The sequence below is a fragment of the Marmota flaviventris genome, chromosome 9, assembly GCF_047511675.1.
Source record: "Marmota flaviventris isolate mMarFla1 chromosome 9, mMarFla1.hap1, whole genome shotgun sequence".
NCBI classification, from domain to species: Eukaryota; Metazoa; Chordata; class Mammalia; order Rodentia; family Sciuridae; genus Marmota; species Marmota flaviventris.
In genome coordinates, this window is record NC_092506.1 from 7981732 (window position 1) to 7998145 (window position 16414).

At 58.7% G+C, this 16414-nt stretch overlaps 1 protein-coding gene across 2 annotated transcripts; it reads right to left on the reverse strand.

The window, feature by feature from the left end:
- Positions 1 to 1810: 1810 nt before the first annotated feature.
- On the reverse strand, positions 1811 to 13708 carry Slc22a11 (solute carrier family 22 member 11). Of its 2 annotated transcripts, XM_027944035.2 has the most exons (10): positions 13316 to 13708; positions 12330 to 12433; positions 9828 to 9982; positions 9581 to 9749; positions 8104 to 8227; positions 6582 to 6697; positions 4592 to 4806; positions 3384 to 3492; positions 2575 to 2778; positions 1811 to 1874 (listed from the first exon to the last, which is right to left on the reverse strand). In XM_027944035.2, the coding sequence occupies exons 1-10, from the start codon at positions 13706 to 13708 to the stop codon at positions 1811 to 1813; spliced, it is 1653 nt and encodes a 550-aa protein (XP_027799836.2). The 2 variants fall into 2 exon arrangements, with proteins under 2 accessions (XP_027799836.2, XP_027799837.2); XM_027944036.2 differs by lacking the exons at positions 3384 to 3492; positions 4592 to 4806.
- Positions 13709 to 16414: the final 2706 nt, after the last annotated feature.

A 16414-nucleotide genomic window follows, 5' to 3' on the forward strand; every position in this document is an offset into this window, starting at 1 on the left:
TTTTTTCCATGAGAAGGTTTTAATCATAAATATAATTTCTTTAATAGATTCAGGGGTAACAAGGTTACATATTCCTCTGGAGTGAGTTTGGGGGTGAGTCTTTCAAGAAATCTGTTAGTTTCACTTAAGTGGTTGAATCTATTGGTAGAATATTTCCCATAATAGTCTCTCTTTGTTTTTTAAATCAACTTGCATGCAAAAGACCCTGAGTTCAATCCCTAATACCAAAAAATAAAAAATAAAAAATAAAAATAAAATAAAATAAATTCATTGTAATTAGTTGTTCATCACAGTAGAATGCATTTTGACACATTGTATACAAATGGAGCTCAACTTCTTCCTCTGGCTGAACTCGGTGCAGAGTCCCACCAGTGGTGCAATCACACATGTATATAGGGTAATAATAGTCTGTGATTATCATTGTAAAGTCTGTAGGATTTGCTTTCCCTTTTGTTGGTAGTAGACATCTTTTCTATCTCTTTCCTGATGAGCATAGCTAGAAGTCTAAACATTTTATTGATTTTCTCAAAGAGCCAACTTTAGGTTTCATTGACTTTATTATTTTTCTATTTCTCTGATTTCTCCTATTTGTTATTTTGTTTATTCTGCTTAATTTAGGTTGAATCAACTTTTTTTTTCTTTTTCTACTTTCTTAAAACTTGTGCTTTCTTCTTTGACTCATGGATTATTTAGAATTGTGTTACATAGTTTGAAGAGACTTTCTGGTCCCAAAACATCTTTCATCTGATTTAAAGTCTTTAAATTATACTGTGTGTGAGATCATGTTGGGGACCTTCAGGGGCTGCCCAAGGAGAGACCTGTTGTGGGGGGGGGACATGTGACCTGCATTCTGAGTCACTGGAGGGTTTTAAGCAGAGAGGGGGTTTGAACTGTGTTTCTAAATAAGCATTGAGGCTGCGTATGAGGACGGTGCGGATGTCAGGGACCAGTCAGGACCAGAGGCGACGGAGGCATGGATCAAGGTGGTCGCCACAGAGAAGGAGAAGTAGATGGATTTGGAGTGCGAGGAGGTAAGACTGATTGGTCTGTGTGCGTCGCATGTGAGAGAGGTCCCTCCTTATGCGGGCACCGAGTACAGTTCCTGTCACCTCTACCCCAGTGGGGGTTCCGTTCCCTGCCCACCAGCAAACAGGCCAATCACACCCACTTATAGGAGCCAGGAGCAGCCCACCCTCTCCGCACGACAATGCCGGCCTCCCACAGTCCCGGCTGTCCTTGGTGCAGGACCTCTGTGTGCCGTATGGAGTCGTCTTCCCTGGACTGTGAAGGTGCGTGACTAATAAAGTGCTGTCAATCCAACTGACCCGTGTTTGGCCACCCCTGTGATCCCCGATGGATGGGTAAACAGTTCCTTATTCAGAGTGGCACAGCCCCTGTGTGGCAGGCGGCTGGTCCAGGGTGGCTGGGCTGGATTTCAGACCCCACCTGCCTCTTGGCTGGGTGCTGGTGCAGGACGCGACCTGCGCACCTGTCCCTGGCACCTCCTCTAGCAGGCTCATTTAGCCAGCTCCGGCCCATGCTGGGAGGGAGGCCCCAAAATCATTTCCCCTTCACAGATGAGGGCTCTGTAAGTGGTGGGGGTGAGGGTGGAAGCCCGTCTCCAGTCGGGGTGGCTGAGTAGGTGTGTGAAGTGTGGGCGTGGCAGGGAAGGGACAGGACCCGCGGCGTCCATGGAGCTGACCGAGGCAGCCAGGCTGGGCGAGACCACCTGGCTTCCACCCTCGGATGGGAGAAGAGGCAACTCTGTCCCCAAAAGTTTTTTTACCAAAGGGCTCCACACGGCAGATTTCTAGAGCCAGGTGCTTTCTAGAGTGACCACTTCTTGCTGGTCGCCCCTGGCCACAGCTGATGCCCTAGAATAGTCCAGAGAGGAGAGTGGGGGTGAAGCAGCTGCAGCCCGGAGGGCGGGGTGGGGCCGGGTTAGGGAAGGGGAGCCTGCGACTTTAGGGCTTTTCCTGTGCTGTGTCCCCCAACCCAGGACAGTGCTCAAACAATAGGCAAGGGCCATCTTTGAAGTAAGTCAAAGAATGAATCAAGGCCCTGCTTCCGTGGAGTGAGCTGCGGCACCTCCACCTGGCTTCTGGGCAGGCCCTGGGGGGGGTCTGGCTACAAGACGGAGTGGGGGAATGTCCCCTCCTTCTATTCTCGGGAGGAAGGTATGCAGGTGGCAGGATCTGCTCCTGCAGGGTGGGGCGGGGGCGTGGAAAGCACTCACAGTGCGTCCCTCTGGCCTGGCCTTGGTGGGAACAGGGGACCAGGACCAGGGAAGACGCTGTGGGCCTTCTCGGGTGGGTTTTGGTGAGAGGTTCCGGAACCTGCTTGGGCGCTCGCCCCAGGCTGGCTGGCGGCTGGGCCTGTCCCTAGCCATCACCTTTCCTGCCTAAGGTGCAGCTGCAGCCAGGCCAGGACCCTGGGCTCCGTCACTTCATCCCTCCCACCTGCCTTTCTGCCCATCAGCGGGAGCAGCCTGTCATCGTCCCCGCAGGGTGGCTGTGGAGCTGAACCCCAACCCGGCTCCATCCAGTCCCTCCCCGGGTGGCCGCGGGCACTCACTGACTCTCCAGGTCCTGGATGGTGTCGGGGAGGGGCAGTCCCTGGGTCTCCGGGAGGGAGAACAGAAGCAGGCTGGACACGATGGGGATGGCGCCGTAGGAGATCGGGGGCAGCAGGGGCAGCGCCTGGTGGTCCATCCTGACCAGCGGGCCCACCATAGCTCCCAGGCGGCCTACCGACTGCAGGAAGCCATCCGCGGTCATCCTGTGGGGAAGAGGGCCCAGGGCCACATCACGGCTGCCACTGCAGCAGCGGGGTGCCGGGGAAGGGCTGCAGAGTGGCGCTCCTCAAGGCCGCCCGAAATGCTGCCTCCTCCACGGGCCACCTGGATTTTCCCATCTGGTCCTTTAGGAGACTCTGCAGGGTCTGTCATTTCTTTAGGTGACCGGGGCTCACCTCAGCGCTCCTGGGAGGCCACTGAGTTCAGGTTTCCCCACGACAGCCACAAACTCAGTAAATATTCATCCAAAGCACGCTCAGGAGAGGACGGGCAGCCGGGAGAACGGGCGCACCACCAGTGGCCCCACGAGCTGCTCCCGCCCTCTGCCAGGCGAGTCTGTCACCCCAGCCTCAGTCTACCCGACTGTCAACCGTGGGCTGCTGCAGGCTCCAGAGGCCGGTCCTGCAGCCTCCGTCTGCCGAGGGGACCCGAGGATGGCAAGCCCCCGGCAGGAGGCCCCAGTCCGCCTGTCCTGGGAGGTCCTTCCCGGCCCTGGCTGTGGATCCCGGGGTGCCTCCCAGGGCCCTCCTGGGGTCCCTCTCTCGCCCTGCCCTAACCCTGACGGCCCTTCCAGGCACGCCCAGCCTACCGCAGCGGGGTTGGGAAGAGCTCCGTCCTGTAGACGGTGAGGCAGGTCAGGCTCATCCCAAAGCATCCTTTCCCCAGCACAGCGAAGGCCACGCGCAGGGTCTGCAGGTCTGCGCAGAGGAAGGGGGCAGTGGGTCTGCACGAGGGGCACCCCGAGAGCTGCTGGCGGAAGCAGGGGGCTGCGTTCTCCTGCCAGCCCCCGGCAGGGCTGATGCCGGGCCAGCCACCAGAGCCAGGTGGGGACAGTGCAGAATGAGGTCGCCTGGCCGTGGGCTGGGCCTCTGGGGGCAGCTGGCTGTGTAGGAGAGGCCACCAGGCCCCTGGTAGGTCCTGGGTGTGCCGGGCCCCAGAAGCCATCTCACTGCCTTGGCCTGTCTGCAGGCACCAGGGCGGGGTGTGGCACGAGCCTGGCAAGAAGGTCCCGGTCTGGCTCACTCTGCCAAGGGCCTCGACTTCCCCTCCCACCCCTGGTCACGAAGGGCCTCGAGGGCTGGGTGTGGCTCTGTGGCAGAGCGCGGACTAGCATGGGTGAGGCCCTGGGTTTGATCCCCAGCACCTAAGGAAAAAAAATAGGAAAATCTTCTAAACTGTCGGTGAGATCCCACGGAAAGGCTTGGTCTTTGGATGTGTTCTCAGTGCGGCCTGTCACTGGGCGCTCGGGCTCCTGCTGGGGCCTGCGGGGTGGGACACCGTCTCCCTCCTCCTCCATCAGACCCTCCTGGCTGCCGCGAGCATCCTCTGCCTCCCTCCCAGTTCTGGGGCTTCACAGCCTCATTCAGAAAGAAGAAAGGAAGACGGGGCCCTTGGCAGCTCCCCAGATCCCTGCACACGCCTGACGTGCTGTTTAATGAGAGAAGAAATGCATGTGCACACACGCACACGCACGCACACGGCTCGCACAACGCACACACCCACTGTGCTCGGCGCTCTCTCCGCCTCAGTGTGAGCAACAGCTCTACCCGCCCCCCGTCTGTCTCGCTAGCTGAGTGACCTTGGGCACCAGCTTGGCCTCTCTGAACCTCGGGGGCAGGGCTGGCTGGGGGCACTGGATTCCTGAGCCACGGCAACAAAGGCGGCGATGTGTGACCGTCAGAGCTGGCGGACAGTGACTGTGGCCACAAACACGCTCCTCTCTGGGGCTGGGGGAGGGGAGGAGGCCAGATGGCCAGTGCGGTGGGGTGGGCAGGGAAGCGGGTCCCTGGGCCTCACCTTGTGGCACCAGCATGTTGGCCAGGATGGAGACGCCGGCCAGGGCCTGGGAGCCCGCCAGCGTTATGCGGCGGCCAAAGAACCTGAGCGAGAGGATGGTGGTGGCCCGGCCCAGGAAGTCCACGGCTCCGAAGAGAGCCTGCAGGAGGAAGATGTCCCTGCCCAGGCTCTGCAGGTCCAGGACCAGCCCGTAGTAGGAGAACAGCAGGGAGAAGCTGCGGGCAGAGCCAGAGGTGGGTCCCGGCCCACAGAGGAGAGGGACCCCAGCCCCCGAGTCACCTCCCACCACCCACGAGGTCTGCCCATCAGAGCTTGCCATGGCCAGAGCGCAAAAAGCTTGTCTAGTGCGGGACGTGTCTCCCAGGGCCAGGCTTGCCCAGAAAGAGGCAGGGAGGCCTCGGCCTCCAGTCCACACCCGGACAGGGTGGCAACGGGCTGGGGCGGTGCCTCCGGGGCTCCCTGGCCACTGACCAGCTGGATGACCTGACGCTGTCTTGGTTGGTCCCAAGGCCAGTCTCAGGGTCTCCATGGGTCAAGCTGTGCTGCCCCTTCAGTGCCCCCCAGCCCCTCTGGCTTGGTTTCTAGAAGCTAGTCACACGGACGGGTCTCCAGATGCTACATCCTTGAAGTCTTGAAAGACAGGACACTCACCCGGTGGGTCCCCAGGGGACTGTGCAGCCAAGGCTCCTTCAGGGCAGAGGTCCCGTTTCCCAGCCCTCGGGAGTGCTGTCCTCAGCTGGTGGCCGCGGCCCACAAGAGCCCCAGAGGCTGGAAGAGCCACCCAGCCCCAAGCTCCCCGAGACCCCTGCCTGCCTCCCTCCTCTCCGGTGGGCTCCTGGGGGCAGCCCCAGCCCTGGAGTCCCCGGGCATCTGAACCACAGAACCTGAGTTTCCACCCTCTGGAGGCGGGATTTAGATTTACACTCAGCCCCACGGTGAGGTGAAATTAACCCCAGCCCCTTTTAAAATCTGTCCCCATCCTCTTAGGATGACCGCTGCCCCCAGCCCTGCCTTCTGGCCACGACTACTGCGACCCAAAGCCGGCAGAGCTCAGGGTTTCTATGCAAGTGTCACTTGAGGCCAGCATGAATGGGGCCCAAAGTGGCCAGGACACTCAGGGATCTGGAACCTTCCTCGGTAACAGCTGGATTATCAGCTGAAACCCAAGAGGGTCTCGGCTCGCAGCCTCTGTCTGCATAACGGAGGAAACTGGCCGGAAAGGAGGGAGCCTGCAAGGTGTTCTGAGCGGGGGTGGAGGGGGTGGGGGTGGGGAGTGGCCCTGGATGTTGGCCTCCTCCTGATTTATCAGAAAAAATTAGGCTAAAAATAAAAGAGTTTAAAAAGCATTTGATCCTATTCTTTGTCCGAGGTGGTGAACACTTGCTGGAATAGCCCGTATGTAGTTATATACAGCACAAAATAAACTTTTTCCCTATCTTCAGTCTTATTTCAAAATAAAATTCTAATCAAACCTGATCTTCATTCTTAATAAGCTGTTGGACGTCACTTCAAAGGAATTTAAGGGGCTTTTGCAGGTCCCAGGTGGCCCTGGGCCCCAGGCGGGGCCTCCCTGGAGGGGGCCTGGTGGTGACAGAGCCCATGTGCAGGGAGGCCGCGCAGTTTGGGTTCTAGCGCCAGCTCCATCATCTTGGGTGGGTTACTGAGCCTGCTGGCCTCCACTTTCCCCCTCCGTGGAGTGGGGTGCCCTGAGGGGAGAGGCGATGCCCGCCCGGTGGCCCTCCGGGGGTGCAGCTGCTGGGATAAGTCTCCAAGGCCCACAGCAGCCTCGGTTGGTCCCAGGCTGCAGCCTGACCAGTGCTGGCTCCACAGCTGGCCAAACCCAAACCAGCCTCTGGGTCCCTTCCACCCTCCCTGCCTGCCAGGCCTCTGGCCTCCTGGGCACTCCTGTGAGGCCTGAGGACACTGTGTTGCCTGGACACCAGCCCATGTCCCCGTCCTGTCTCTGGGAGAAGGGACCAGGACAGCGTACTTCACCATCAGCATGGCACAGGTCCTCCAGCGGAGCATTGGCACACGGAAGAGGTCCAGCACTGACCCATGGTCCTCTGCAGAGGCCATCTCTTCTTCCATGCTGGACATCAGCACCTCCAGGGAGAACAGGGCACAGTGGTGTTGGGACAATGGCCCTGCCTGCCTCACGCCTAGAGTGGTGTCCAGGTGTGGGGAGGGGTGGGCAGATGGTCTTGGCTTCTGGACACTGGTGTGCCCAGTGCTAGGGTGCCATGGGGCAGAGAATTTTCCCTCTGGACCCCTGACGTTTCCCAAGGCCACCTTGCCTGAGCGGAGGAGGGGCCTCTGGCCCCTGTCCATCTCCGTCCCCTGGCTGGCTCCAGGGCAGGCTTGCTGTAGCCAAGCCACTCCTCAGTGCTCCCCGAGTGTCCACCCTGTCCTCCTGTGCCTCTGGTCCTGCCCACCCTGTCTTCATCTCAGCCCCACCATGACTTCCTCCTTGGAAGCCTGCTCGGTCCTCCCACCCCCAAGAGCTCAGGGTTCCTCTAGTCTCTGCAGCATGTCCCCATCTGACACCTGCTTTCTGGAAAGAGCCTCCTTTAAATAAGCACAACCTGCTCCCCAAATACACTAAGAAGTGCCAGGAGGCAGGTGTGCAGCACGTGCGGGCTGGCGGTGGGTGGTGCAGGTGATAATGAGGTGTTTTGTTTTGGGTGATGATGGTGAGGATAGTGATGACGGTGGTGAAGGTGATGGTGGTGGTGGTAACAGTGGTTGTGATGGGGGTGATGATGATGGTGGTGGTGATGGTGATGGTGGTGTGATGGTGACAATGGTGATGGTAGTGATGGTGATAGTGGTGACAGTGGTGATGGTGGTGACAGTGGTGATGATGGTGATGGTGATGGTGATGGTGATGGTGATGGTGGTGATGGTGATGGTGACAATGGTGATGTAGTGATTGTAATGGTGGTGACAGTGGTGATGGTGGTGACAGTGGTGATGATGGTGATGGTGATGGTGGTGACAATGGTGATGGTGGTGATGGTGATGGTGATGGTGATAGTGATGGTGGTGATGGTGATGGTGGTGATGGTGCTGGTGGTGATGGTGATGGTGACAATGATAGTAATGGTGGTGATGATGGTGATGGTGGTGATGGTGACAGTGGTGATGTAGTGATTGTAATGGTGGTGACAGTGGTGATTGTGGTGATGATGGTAGTGATGATGATAATGGTGATGGTGGTGGTGATGGTGCTGGTGGTGGTGACAGCGGTGATGATGGCGATGGTGGTGATATTCATGGTGACGGTGGTGACGGTGACGGTGGTAATGGTGTTTGCATGGCTGTGGAGATGGGAATATGACGGTGTGGAGGTCGGTGTTCGTAGAGATGCTGACGGCTGTGCTGTTGGTGGAGTGGGTGGAGGCGTTGGGAAATCGTAGTGGGATGGTGCTGATAACACAGGGGGACACCTCAGTGGATGTCCTTTCCCAGGTCGAGTTTCACACTGTGGGTCACAAACAGCGGCATCTCACCTCTATGGTCAGCGTCTTTTTGGCCTCCTTGTGGCCGTTTATCCTGGCCACCTTCTTGAGTTCCTGAAGCGCCTGTTCTGGTTTGCCCCTGATAATCAGCCACCGGGCAGACTCTGGCAGCCACCTGTTGAGGAAGCAGGTGCTTTGGTCGGGACTTGACTGTCCCTGTCCCCACTGGGACTCTCTGGGTCATGGGGGGAGGGGCAGTGGGTGGCCGGGCCTCCAGCTGGATGGTACCAAAGACAGACAGGTTTTTCCTCTTGGGTGCTTCCAGTGCCAGGCCAGGAGGCTCAGAATTGGGTCCCAATGCCTGGCCACCCTCAGATGCCGAGAACCTTCCCACTTGAGCTGTGCGTCTGGCCAGGATGCCTGGGCAGGGGAGGTCCCCAGAGGTGGCCACCTGTCCAGTGATTTGGGGGCCACTTCTCTAATAGAATGGCCACGTGGTACTGAGCTCATTTTTGTTTAAGGCTCATTTGAAACATCCCCAGGCAGAACTGAGCGACTGCCCTTCCCCAACCTCAGGGACAGATGGGCTGGGAGAAGCATTTCCCTAATGATTTGCCCCGTGCACCGGGGCTCGGGTGCAGGGTAGCTGAGAAGGACTTCTGGGGGAGTCTGACACCGTGGTTTCAAGAGGCAGCTTGCCAGGGTTCCGATCCAATAACTTCATCTTCCTTATTAGAAGACGTGTTGATACGCCCCTGGTGTTGTGAGCCACACCAGGTAGGCACCGGCCCCACGTGACCAAGGTGACCTAATCTGTACAATTATGGGATGGCCGCCTTCCTTCCTGTCAATCCTGTTTACAGAATACAAACTCCATGACAGTGGTGACTTTTTGTCTGTTTTGGTCTGATGTCTGGCCTGCAGCAGGAGCTCAGTAAATATTTGAGGGCGAGTGTCATCCTCTACCCGCCCACAGCAGGCTCATCAGGGCCCGGCTCTGCCGGGCTCCAGCTCAAGAGAACTTACGGTGACACTAATTTGTATTTGTTCTCCTGAGTCCCCTCCCCCAGTCCCCACACAAGCAGGTGTTCCCAGACCTCAGGGATTTCTGCAGCACCAAGAAGCACAGTGACAGTGATGTGTTTTCCTAGCCAACGTCGGTCCTCATGACTTGATGCCAAGTGATTGGAAGGACTGACCTGGTGTTGGGGACGGGTGTGAGCCAAGGAAGTCACGCCACCCGCAGCCCAGCCCAAAGGCAAAGTCTGCTCTGGGACTCTGGCGGGACTCCGGGCCGGTGGCCCCAGATCTTCCCATTTTCAAAAAAAAAAAAAGGTAGAAACATTATTTGTCTTTTTTGAAATGTCACCGGAAACTGCCTGGTGAGCAGGGAGGGCCCAGCTCATGTCATCGCCATCTAGGGCTCCCCACAGGTCAGGACCGCAGCTAGCCAGGGCAGTGGAGTGGGAGGAAGGGACTCCCTGCCACCCCGGGTCCCCCTCAGGAGGACACCCCACCCTGCACTGACCAGGATATCAGGGAGATGGCAAAGAAGGGCACGGACACGGCCAGCTGGAGGTCCCTCCAGTCCCGCAGGGCGAAGGCCAGGCCGGCCAGGGCCATCTGGCCCGTGCTGAAGGTGCATCCCAGTATCGTCATGGAAACAGCCCTCTTGTGGGTTGTGGTCCACTCCACCACTGGAAGGCGATGCAGACGCACAAGTGAGGGTGTGCCCTCCCCCCACCCCAGGGCAGGGGCACCCCCAAGGGACTCACTCAGTGTTGACAACGTCAGGATGAGGCCCGCTAGCCCGAAAGCGCTCAGGAACCTGAGGCTGCAGTAGATGAAGAAATTCGGGGAGAAGACGGTGCCGGTGCTGGCCACGGCCACCTGCAGACAGCACCAGCTCAGCATCGGCTTCCGCCCGAACCTGTTGGGGAGACAAGCAAGCAGGGCCTGGAGGACGAGGATGCGCGGCAAAGCGCTTGCCTTTGAGGGCCCCCCGAGGTCAAGGAGACTGGTGCAAAGCCTTCTGGAAGCTTCTGGAGCTGCTGGGAGTGCACACGGAGTACTGGTCTCCATACACCAGGTGCTGTGCCCTCAGGGGCAGTGCGGCCCGTGGTCAAGAACGTGGGCTTTGGTGTCAGATGCGCCTGGCTTTGAGTCCAGCGCTGCCCTTCCTGGGTGACCTGGGCACACACTGGGATGTTCATAATGACGTGCCTCATGGGTTTGTTGTGAAAATCAAAACCCAAGCAAGGGGGCTGTAGGAGTAAGGAGGCCAAGTGCACATGGCCCTAGGCAAGCCAGCCCGGTCCTCACCTGCCCACGGGGACAGGAAGTCCCAGGAGACCAGGCCGACCCCCATCCTGGTGCCCGGGCTCGCCGTGTCCTCCAGACCAGCCCAGCCCCAGATGCGACTCATTCAGTGCAATTGCAGTGCACACTGAGCAGGTGGAGCTGGGGGCAGACCTTGGCCTTGCGTGTCTGCACAGCACCCAGGAGCGTGGACACCAGGCCCAGACCAGGAGACCCACAGATCAATCCCAGCTTGGCTTCCAGTATAGATGGCCCCCAGGACACAGCGAGTCCTGGGATGGAGTCCCTGAGTGTGGAACCCGGACCACTCGCAGGCTGCCTGGGTCCTGCCGTGGTCAGGACAATACAGCACAGTAATGACAACTCTGCTGGGCTCCCTGGGGACAGGACGGTGCCTTGGTGGGCCGGGGTGTTGGGGGGGATAGTGCCTGAGCTTTTGTGCTGCCTCCTAGACCTCTAGATTGAGGGCCAATTAGGTATGGTCAGCAGTGGGCGCCTGGCCCAGCGGGCGCAGTGGAAGTGGCTGGACTAGCTTTGTGTCCACCTGGGGAGGGATGGATGGGCAGGGACAGGCTGAGCTCCCTGGTAGGCGGGTGGCAAACCAGGAGTGTGGATGTTCTGGAAGCTTAGAGAAGGAAGGTCATCCAGGAGAGCTTTCCTCTCAGCCTCAGGTCTGAGTGTAAACGTGACCTGGTCAGAGGAGGCTCCAGTCCATCTGCAAATCTGCCCTGTCCTGGCCGGTTCTTTCCTGCCTGCTCTGTAGCTGCGGTACCTTTCCGTGGTGACTCACTTACTCATCTGTGTCCTGGACAAGCTGAGTGCTCCCCTCCCCGCCTCCTTCCCCACCCATTTCTCCTGGAGACCGAGTGTGTCCCTGTGCCTGGCAGGTGCTTGGCCCACGTGACATGTCCAGGGGAGGCCTTGGGACTGGAGGACCAAGGGGCAGAGGAGAGGCTGGTGGGGAGGTGAGGGCCGCTCGGTGGGGGAGGGGAGCGGCCGTGGGCAGCAGGCCTGTGGCTGGCTGACCTGAGGGTGGGGCAGTGGACATGGGAGAGGGTTCACTCCGGGGAGCCTGGCCAAGGTCTAAGGGACACCTAGAGCAGCCTCTGGGTTGGAAGGGACGGCCAGGCAGTGGAGGCACTGAGGAGGCAGGAGGAGGAGACCTGGAGGGGCGGGGGTGACGAGCAGCTGTGAGGGACAGGGACCCCCATGCAGAGCTGGCCTCCCACTCACAGGAGCCAGGAGCATGTGGGCCCAGAACTGTCCCCGTGTTGCCTGAGGGAGGAGGGCTGAGGGGACACCCCATCTCAGGACACGCAAGACAATGCCGTTGGGGGGTGTGAGGGGCAGGATCTGGTCACTTCAGAGGCAGGAGAGCAGCCCAACCAGGCCTGCAGGTCCCCCGGCTCTGGCCTTTGTCCACCTCTTCAGGCCTGTGTGACACAGGACATGGCCCTGACCACTGGGCAATGCAGCCCTGGACACAACTGACGCCCTCTGGCTTCTTCCTCTCTGTCAGTCTGCCCTGCGGGCCTCTGCTCCATGCCACTTCCTCTAGAAATCCCTCCACCCCCCATCTGAGTCCACCCCGTCCTGTCCCCATGGCCCCTGCCCATATTTCTGTTCCACTGCACGTCATGAGCCCGGAGTTCAGAAAACGAGGAGCCTGTTTCTCTCAGGAGGCCGTTGGCTCCCGGGGGCAGGGCGCACAGCCCCTGGCTCACAGTAGCTGCTCAGGGCAGCTGGGTGCCGCGGCCGAGGGTCGAGTCCCACCGTCCAGGCTACAGCACGGAGGCTCAGATGTCAGGTTCTCGGGAGTCTCTGTCCCTGCAGCTCAGGACACAGGGCAGATCTAGGGGCTCCATCTCCTAGGGAAGAGGGACTCTCATCTGGTACCTCTGTGCCTTTGGCCTCTGTGATTCTGTTTTGAGGGAGGCCAGAGGGGAGGAGAGACTCACCGGTGGGAAAGGAGGCCCCAGAAGAAGAAGCCCACCAGGATCCCGGCCATGTAGACGGACTGGCCCATGGGCTTCAGGCCCCGGGAGCTGCACACCAGGTCCCACTGGAAGAAGAGGAGGAGGCAACTGTCAGCCACCCACCATGGGTCCCTAGCTCCTGGTGGCAGGCCATGGCGTGGGAGACGGGTCTGCTAGCAGTGACCTCAATGCTCCAGGGTCACCCAGCTGCACAGCGGCACGGTCCTCACAGCTTTGCTTGCCAGGTAGAGGCCATCATAGGACCCTCCCCCCACGACCGAGGGGAGGTTGGGACCAGAGACAATCATGGGAACAGTGACTGCCACCTAAAAGCTGCAGCGGGAGGGTCTGCTCTGCCCACGCTCCTGGTTGAAATGCCGACGGGACACCCCCAGGGGCCTCCTCATCCACCAGTGACCCAGCCCAGGTCCAGACGGGGGTCACCACAGGCGGCCAGGAAATACGGATGGAGTGAGAAAAATTCTTCGCTTGGCCAAACCCTGGTCATTTTCCTGAACCTTCTCCTAGGCCCACCTGGGAACTTCCTGCACTATCTGATTTTAGCAAAGAACCCGCCAAGTGAGTTTAGCAAGGACATCCCACTCTGAGTATCTGGCGGTTCTTCAGCCTCCTCCGCCCCCTCCAGTGCCGTCTGACGGCCTGGCCTGACTTGGCAGGAATCCTGCAAGGTCGGTTTAGCCACAACCCCCCTCAGCCACTGGTCCTCCCAGTTCCTCGCCTACACGTCGCCCATTTATATTTGGACTGAGCCCAATCTCTGACCCTATCACAATGTCCTGGGTAAAGTCTTCCTTCGGGCACTTTAACAAATATCACCGAGTAACTCTTTAACATGAAAGAGTAGCACGTCCTGTATCATCAGCGACACAGGCCACTGGGTCCTCAGCTATGGGTGGGTGGCTGTCACGGGAGGCAAGCTGAGCAGGCTGATGTGGGGAGTCCCTTACCTTGGTCACAATGGTGGAGGTGAAGCTGCTGCGGTCATAGACCCAGCCGTCCACACACGGCTCTGTGGCGGCCTCGCTCCAGTTGGTGGCCGTGGCGTTGGGGTCCAGGAGCTGCCACTGTGGCTGGCGGAAGCGGAGACACTGGTGTGGCTGCTGGTTGGGGCCCCGTGGGATGGAGACAGCCAGGAGGGCTTCAAGGGAGAGGTTTGTGGGGGTCTCGGAGCCATTGTCCAGGGCGCGGGCCCAGCAGCGGTGGTCCGGGACGGCAGCGGAGAAGTTCTCCATGAGCAGCTGGGAAGGCATCCAGATGGCCGGGAGCAGCAGGGTCAAGACCTGCAGGGCCTGGAAGAGGCCCATGCCCCCGGTCCCCTCCAGGAGCTGTTCAAATGCCATGGCAGAGCCGACCCTGGTGGTCAGTGGACAGGTAAGGGCCTGACCTGCTGCTTGGGACCAGTTGCATATGCAAGATCCAGGTCCCTCGCCCTGACTAGGCCGGGGAGGGACAGTAGTCCTGTAACTAGCTGAGCCAGTCCGGAGAGGTCCTGGAATGGCTTTGAGGGAATTCCTCCTTATCCTGTCTCCAGCAGTGACCTCTCGGTTGTCTCAACACTCCACAGAGGGGACATCAGCAGAGATGTCCACAGTTCCCCAGCCACCTGGAACGTCTGCTCCAGCCGCCCAACAAGTCGGGCTCCGGGAGGGCTGAGCCGCCCTCCGGGTTCTCAGGCACCAAGAGGGAAAAGTCAAGTGGATTAATAATAATAATTTCTTTTAAAAGACGCACAGCTGTGGTGTTACTGAATTACAGTTGTGAGGGAATCTCTCCAGACTGCTGCCTCACAGGGTTGGTTAAAGTTTAACCTCAGCGTGGGCTCCAGGCTCGGGTGTGAGGAGCGGGGTGCAGCGTGCCCGCTGGTCGGATGAGCTCATTCTCTCGTCCTGACCCTTCCCGACCTTCTCCGTGGGGCCTCCCAGTCGGGAAATCACTGACCTGACCTGAACCCATCCCCACATCAGTTCAGGTGCTGAAGCCAACCGTGAGCCCAGGAAGCCCGGGCCTCCTGCACTGGGGAGGAGGCACTGGGCACAGGGTTGGCCGCCCAGCTGGCGGGAGGGCTCCGGCCTGGCCCTCTTCCTCTCCGTGTGCACCTCCTACCAGGTGGCACCGGGAGACCAGCTCACAGACGGGCTATTTGGGGAAGCTTCTATTCTGAGGTTCCAGATTGCTGCAGTTAGACTGCAGGTCCCCCCTGGTGGGGACCATACCTACCATTTCCTGGCATCTCTTGGCAGCCCCCTGTGGGCCAGAGCTGAGCAGGCACACGGGGAGGAAGTGACCTGTTGTCCAAAGCTAGCTTCCAGGAGGGTGAAGCTAGCCCTACACCAACGCCCCACCTGGGCTGTGCCTCTTAGTGACAGCCCAAGCAGGCTGCATGCTCCTGCCTACGGCTCTCAGTCACTCCTTATGATGGCCCAGGAGAGAAATGGTGCTAAGTCCCTCAAGTAAGGAAACTGAGTCCCAGAAAAGACAGGCAACTGGCCCAGTGTCACCTAGCAGAGTCCAAATTCAAAACATTCACCAAAGCCCAAACTCTCTCTGATGCCCCTGGACAGCCCCTGGGTGCCCTCCAGCCTGTCAAAGGACAAATCCCAGCCGTGAGTTGGAATACAGGATTTGGGTCAAAATTAGGGCCAGCCCCCCGTCACCTCCCAGGGTGTGAGAGGAAGGCAGCTGAGTCAGTTCCGGAGAGGTCTGAGGAGTGCTGAAAGTGTGGGTGAGGTGTGGGTGGGTGTCTAGGCCCTGGACTTCTGAGAACCTCCCCAGAGGGCCTGGGGAACTCGGCCAAGATGACAGCCAGCCAGGAAGCCAGGGCGTCCGGATCCTAGGCCTGAATTTCAAAGCCAGGTTCCTTCCTTACTCTGCCTCTCTGGGCTGGATCTCATTCTGAATTTTAAAATAGCAAAGGGAGAGGGAACCAAGTCAAACGAAAGCACAGGAGGTCGCAGGAGCGGAGCTAATTGGGCCTAGCCACCACCTCGGCCATCCAAAGGCCAGGCCTCCCGTGCAAACACCTGTACTTCAGCCCTGCGTGGGGCAAACTCTGTCCTCGCTGGAGAAGCCTGGACCCTGGACGCAACCTGGGGACGCCTCTCTGCCTTCCGACTTCCTGCAATGGAGGGTGGCTGTGCTGGGGTTTGCACACCTGAGCTCGTATCCAGAACCACAGCCGAACATGCACGGGTGAGGCTGGGCCCAGTTCCATTTAAAAATAAGCCCCGGGGATTGAGCGGCCTGAGAGGTGGGTCTCACTTCTAGAATCTCTGGCCCCCGGGGGCTGCTGGAGTCAGGAATCCATTTCCCTTTCTCCTTCCTCTTCCATATGCTTTTAGCATTTTTTTCTTCTTTCCTGCCCTTTGCCAGTCACGGACACCCTAGGCTTTGCTTACAGCAGAAGGTCAATCCTCCCGGATTTGCCAGAAGGCTCCCGGAATCTCCAACTGACTTTCCTCTTCCAGGCCAAGGAATTTTTAATTTTTAATTTTTTTTTTTTTTTTTTTTGTCCCTGGGACTGCTGGGGGCAGGGCTTGGTGCAGCTGCTCCGCCACCTGGTGGTCCCACCTGGAACTGCAACATTTGTAAGAACGTGCTCATCCTGCCTGTGGGGCCCATCCCCTAGGGGTACACCCCTTGGGGGAGAAGCAGGCTTGGGGAAGAAGGTGGGTAGCTTCAGATTACAGTCACTAAGCCCTCCAGGTGTCTCATTAGATTAATTTGGGTAAAGTGAGCCCTTGTTACTCAGAACCAGAATTGCCACTGGGGTTGACTTCCTGGCTAAGGACTCCTTCAAATAAACCAAAACCCAGGCCGGCTGCCAAAGGACCTTAGGCAGTTCACTTCCCTTCTCTAGACTCTAGGGTCCTTGTCTCTAAGATGGAGGCCTCTGCTTCACCTAGTAAGATTAAAAAGAAAATGAATGAGACTCACAATAAATATTAGTTATGAGCCAGGTGGGGTGGCACACACCTGTAATTCCAGAGGCCCAGGAGGCTGAGGCAGGAGGATCACAGGTTTGAAGCCAACCTCAGCAATTTAGTGAG

Bases quoted from the DNA above. Each gene is read 5' to 3' on its own strand.
- Slc22a11 (XM_027944035.2), bottom strand. From the start codon at position 13,708: ATGGCATTTGAACAGCTCCTGGAGGGGACCGGGGGCATGGGCCTCTTC. The intron at 8,228-9,580 runs GTCAGTGCAGGG...CTTCCTCAACAG, and splicing joins GCCATCTCCCTGATATCCTG to GTGGCTGCCAGAGTCTGCCC. The intron at 2,779-3,383 runs GTAGGCTGGGCG...TCTTCCCCACAG, and splicing joins CTCTTCCCAACCCCGCTGCG to GATGACCGCGGATGGCTTCC.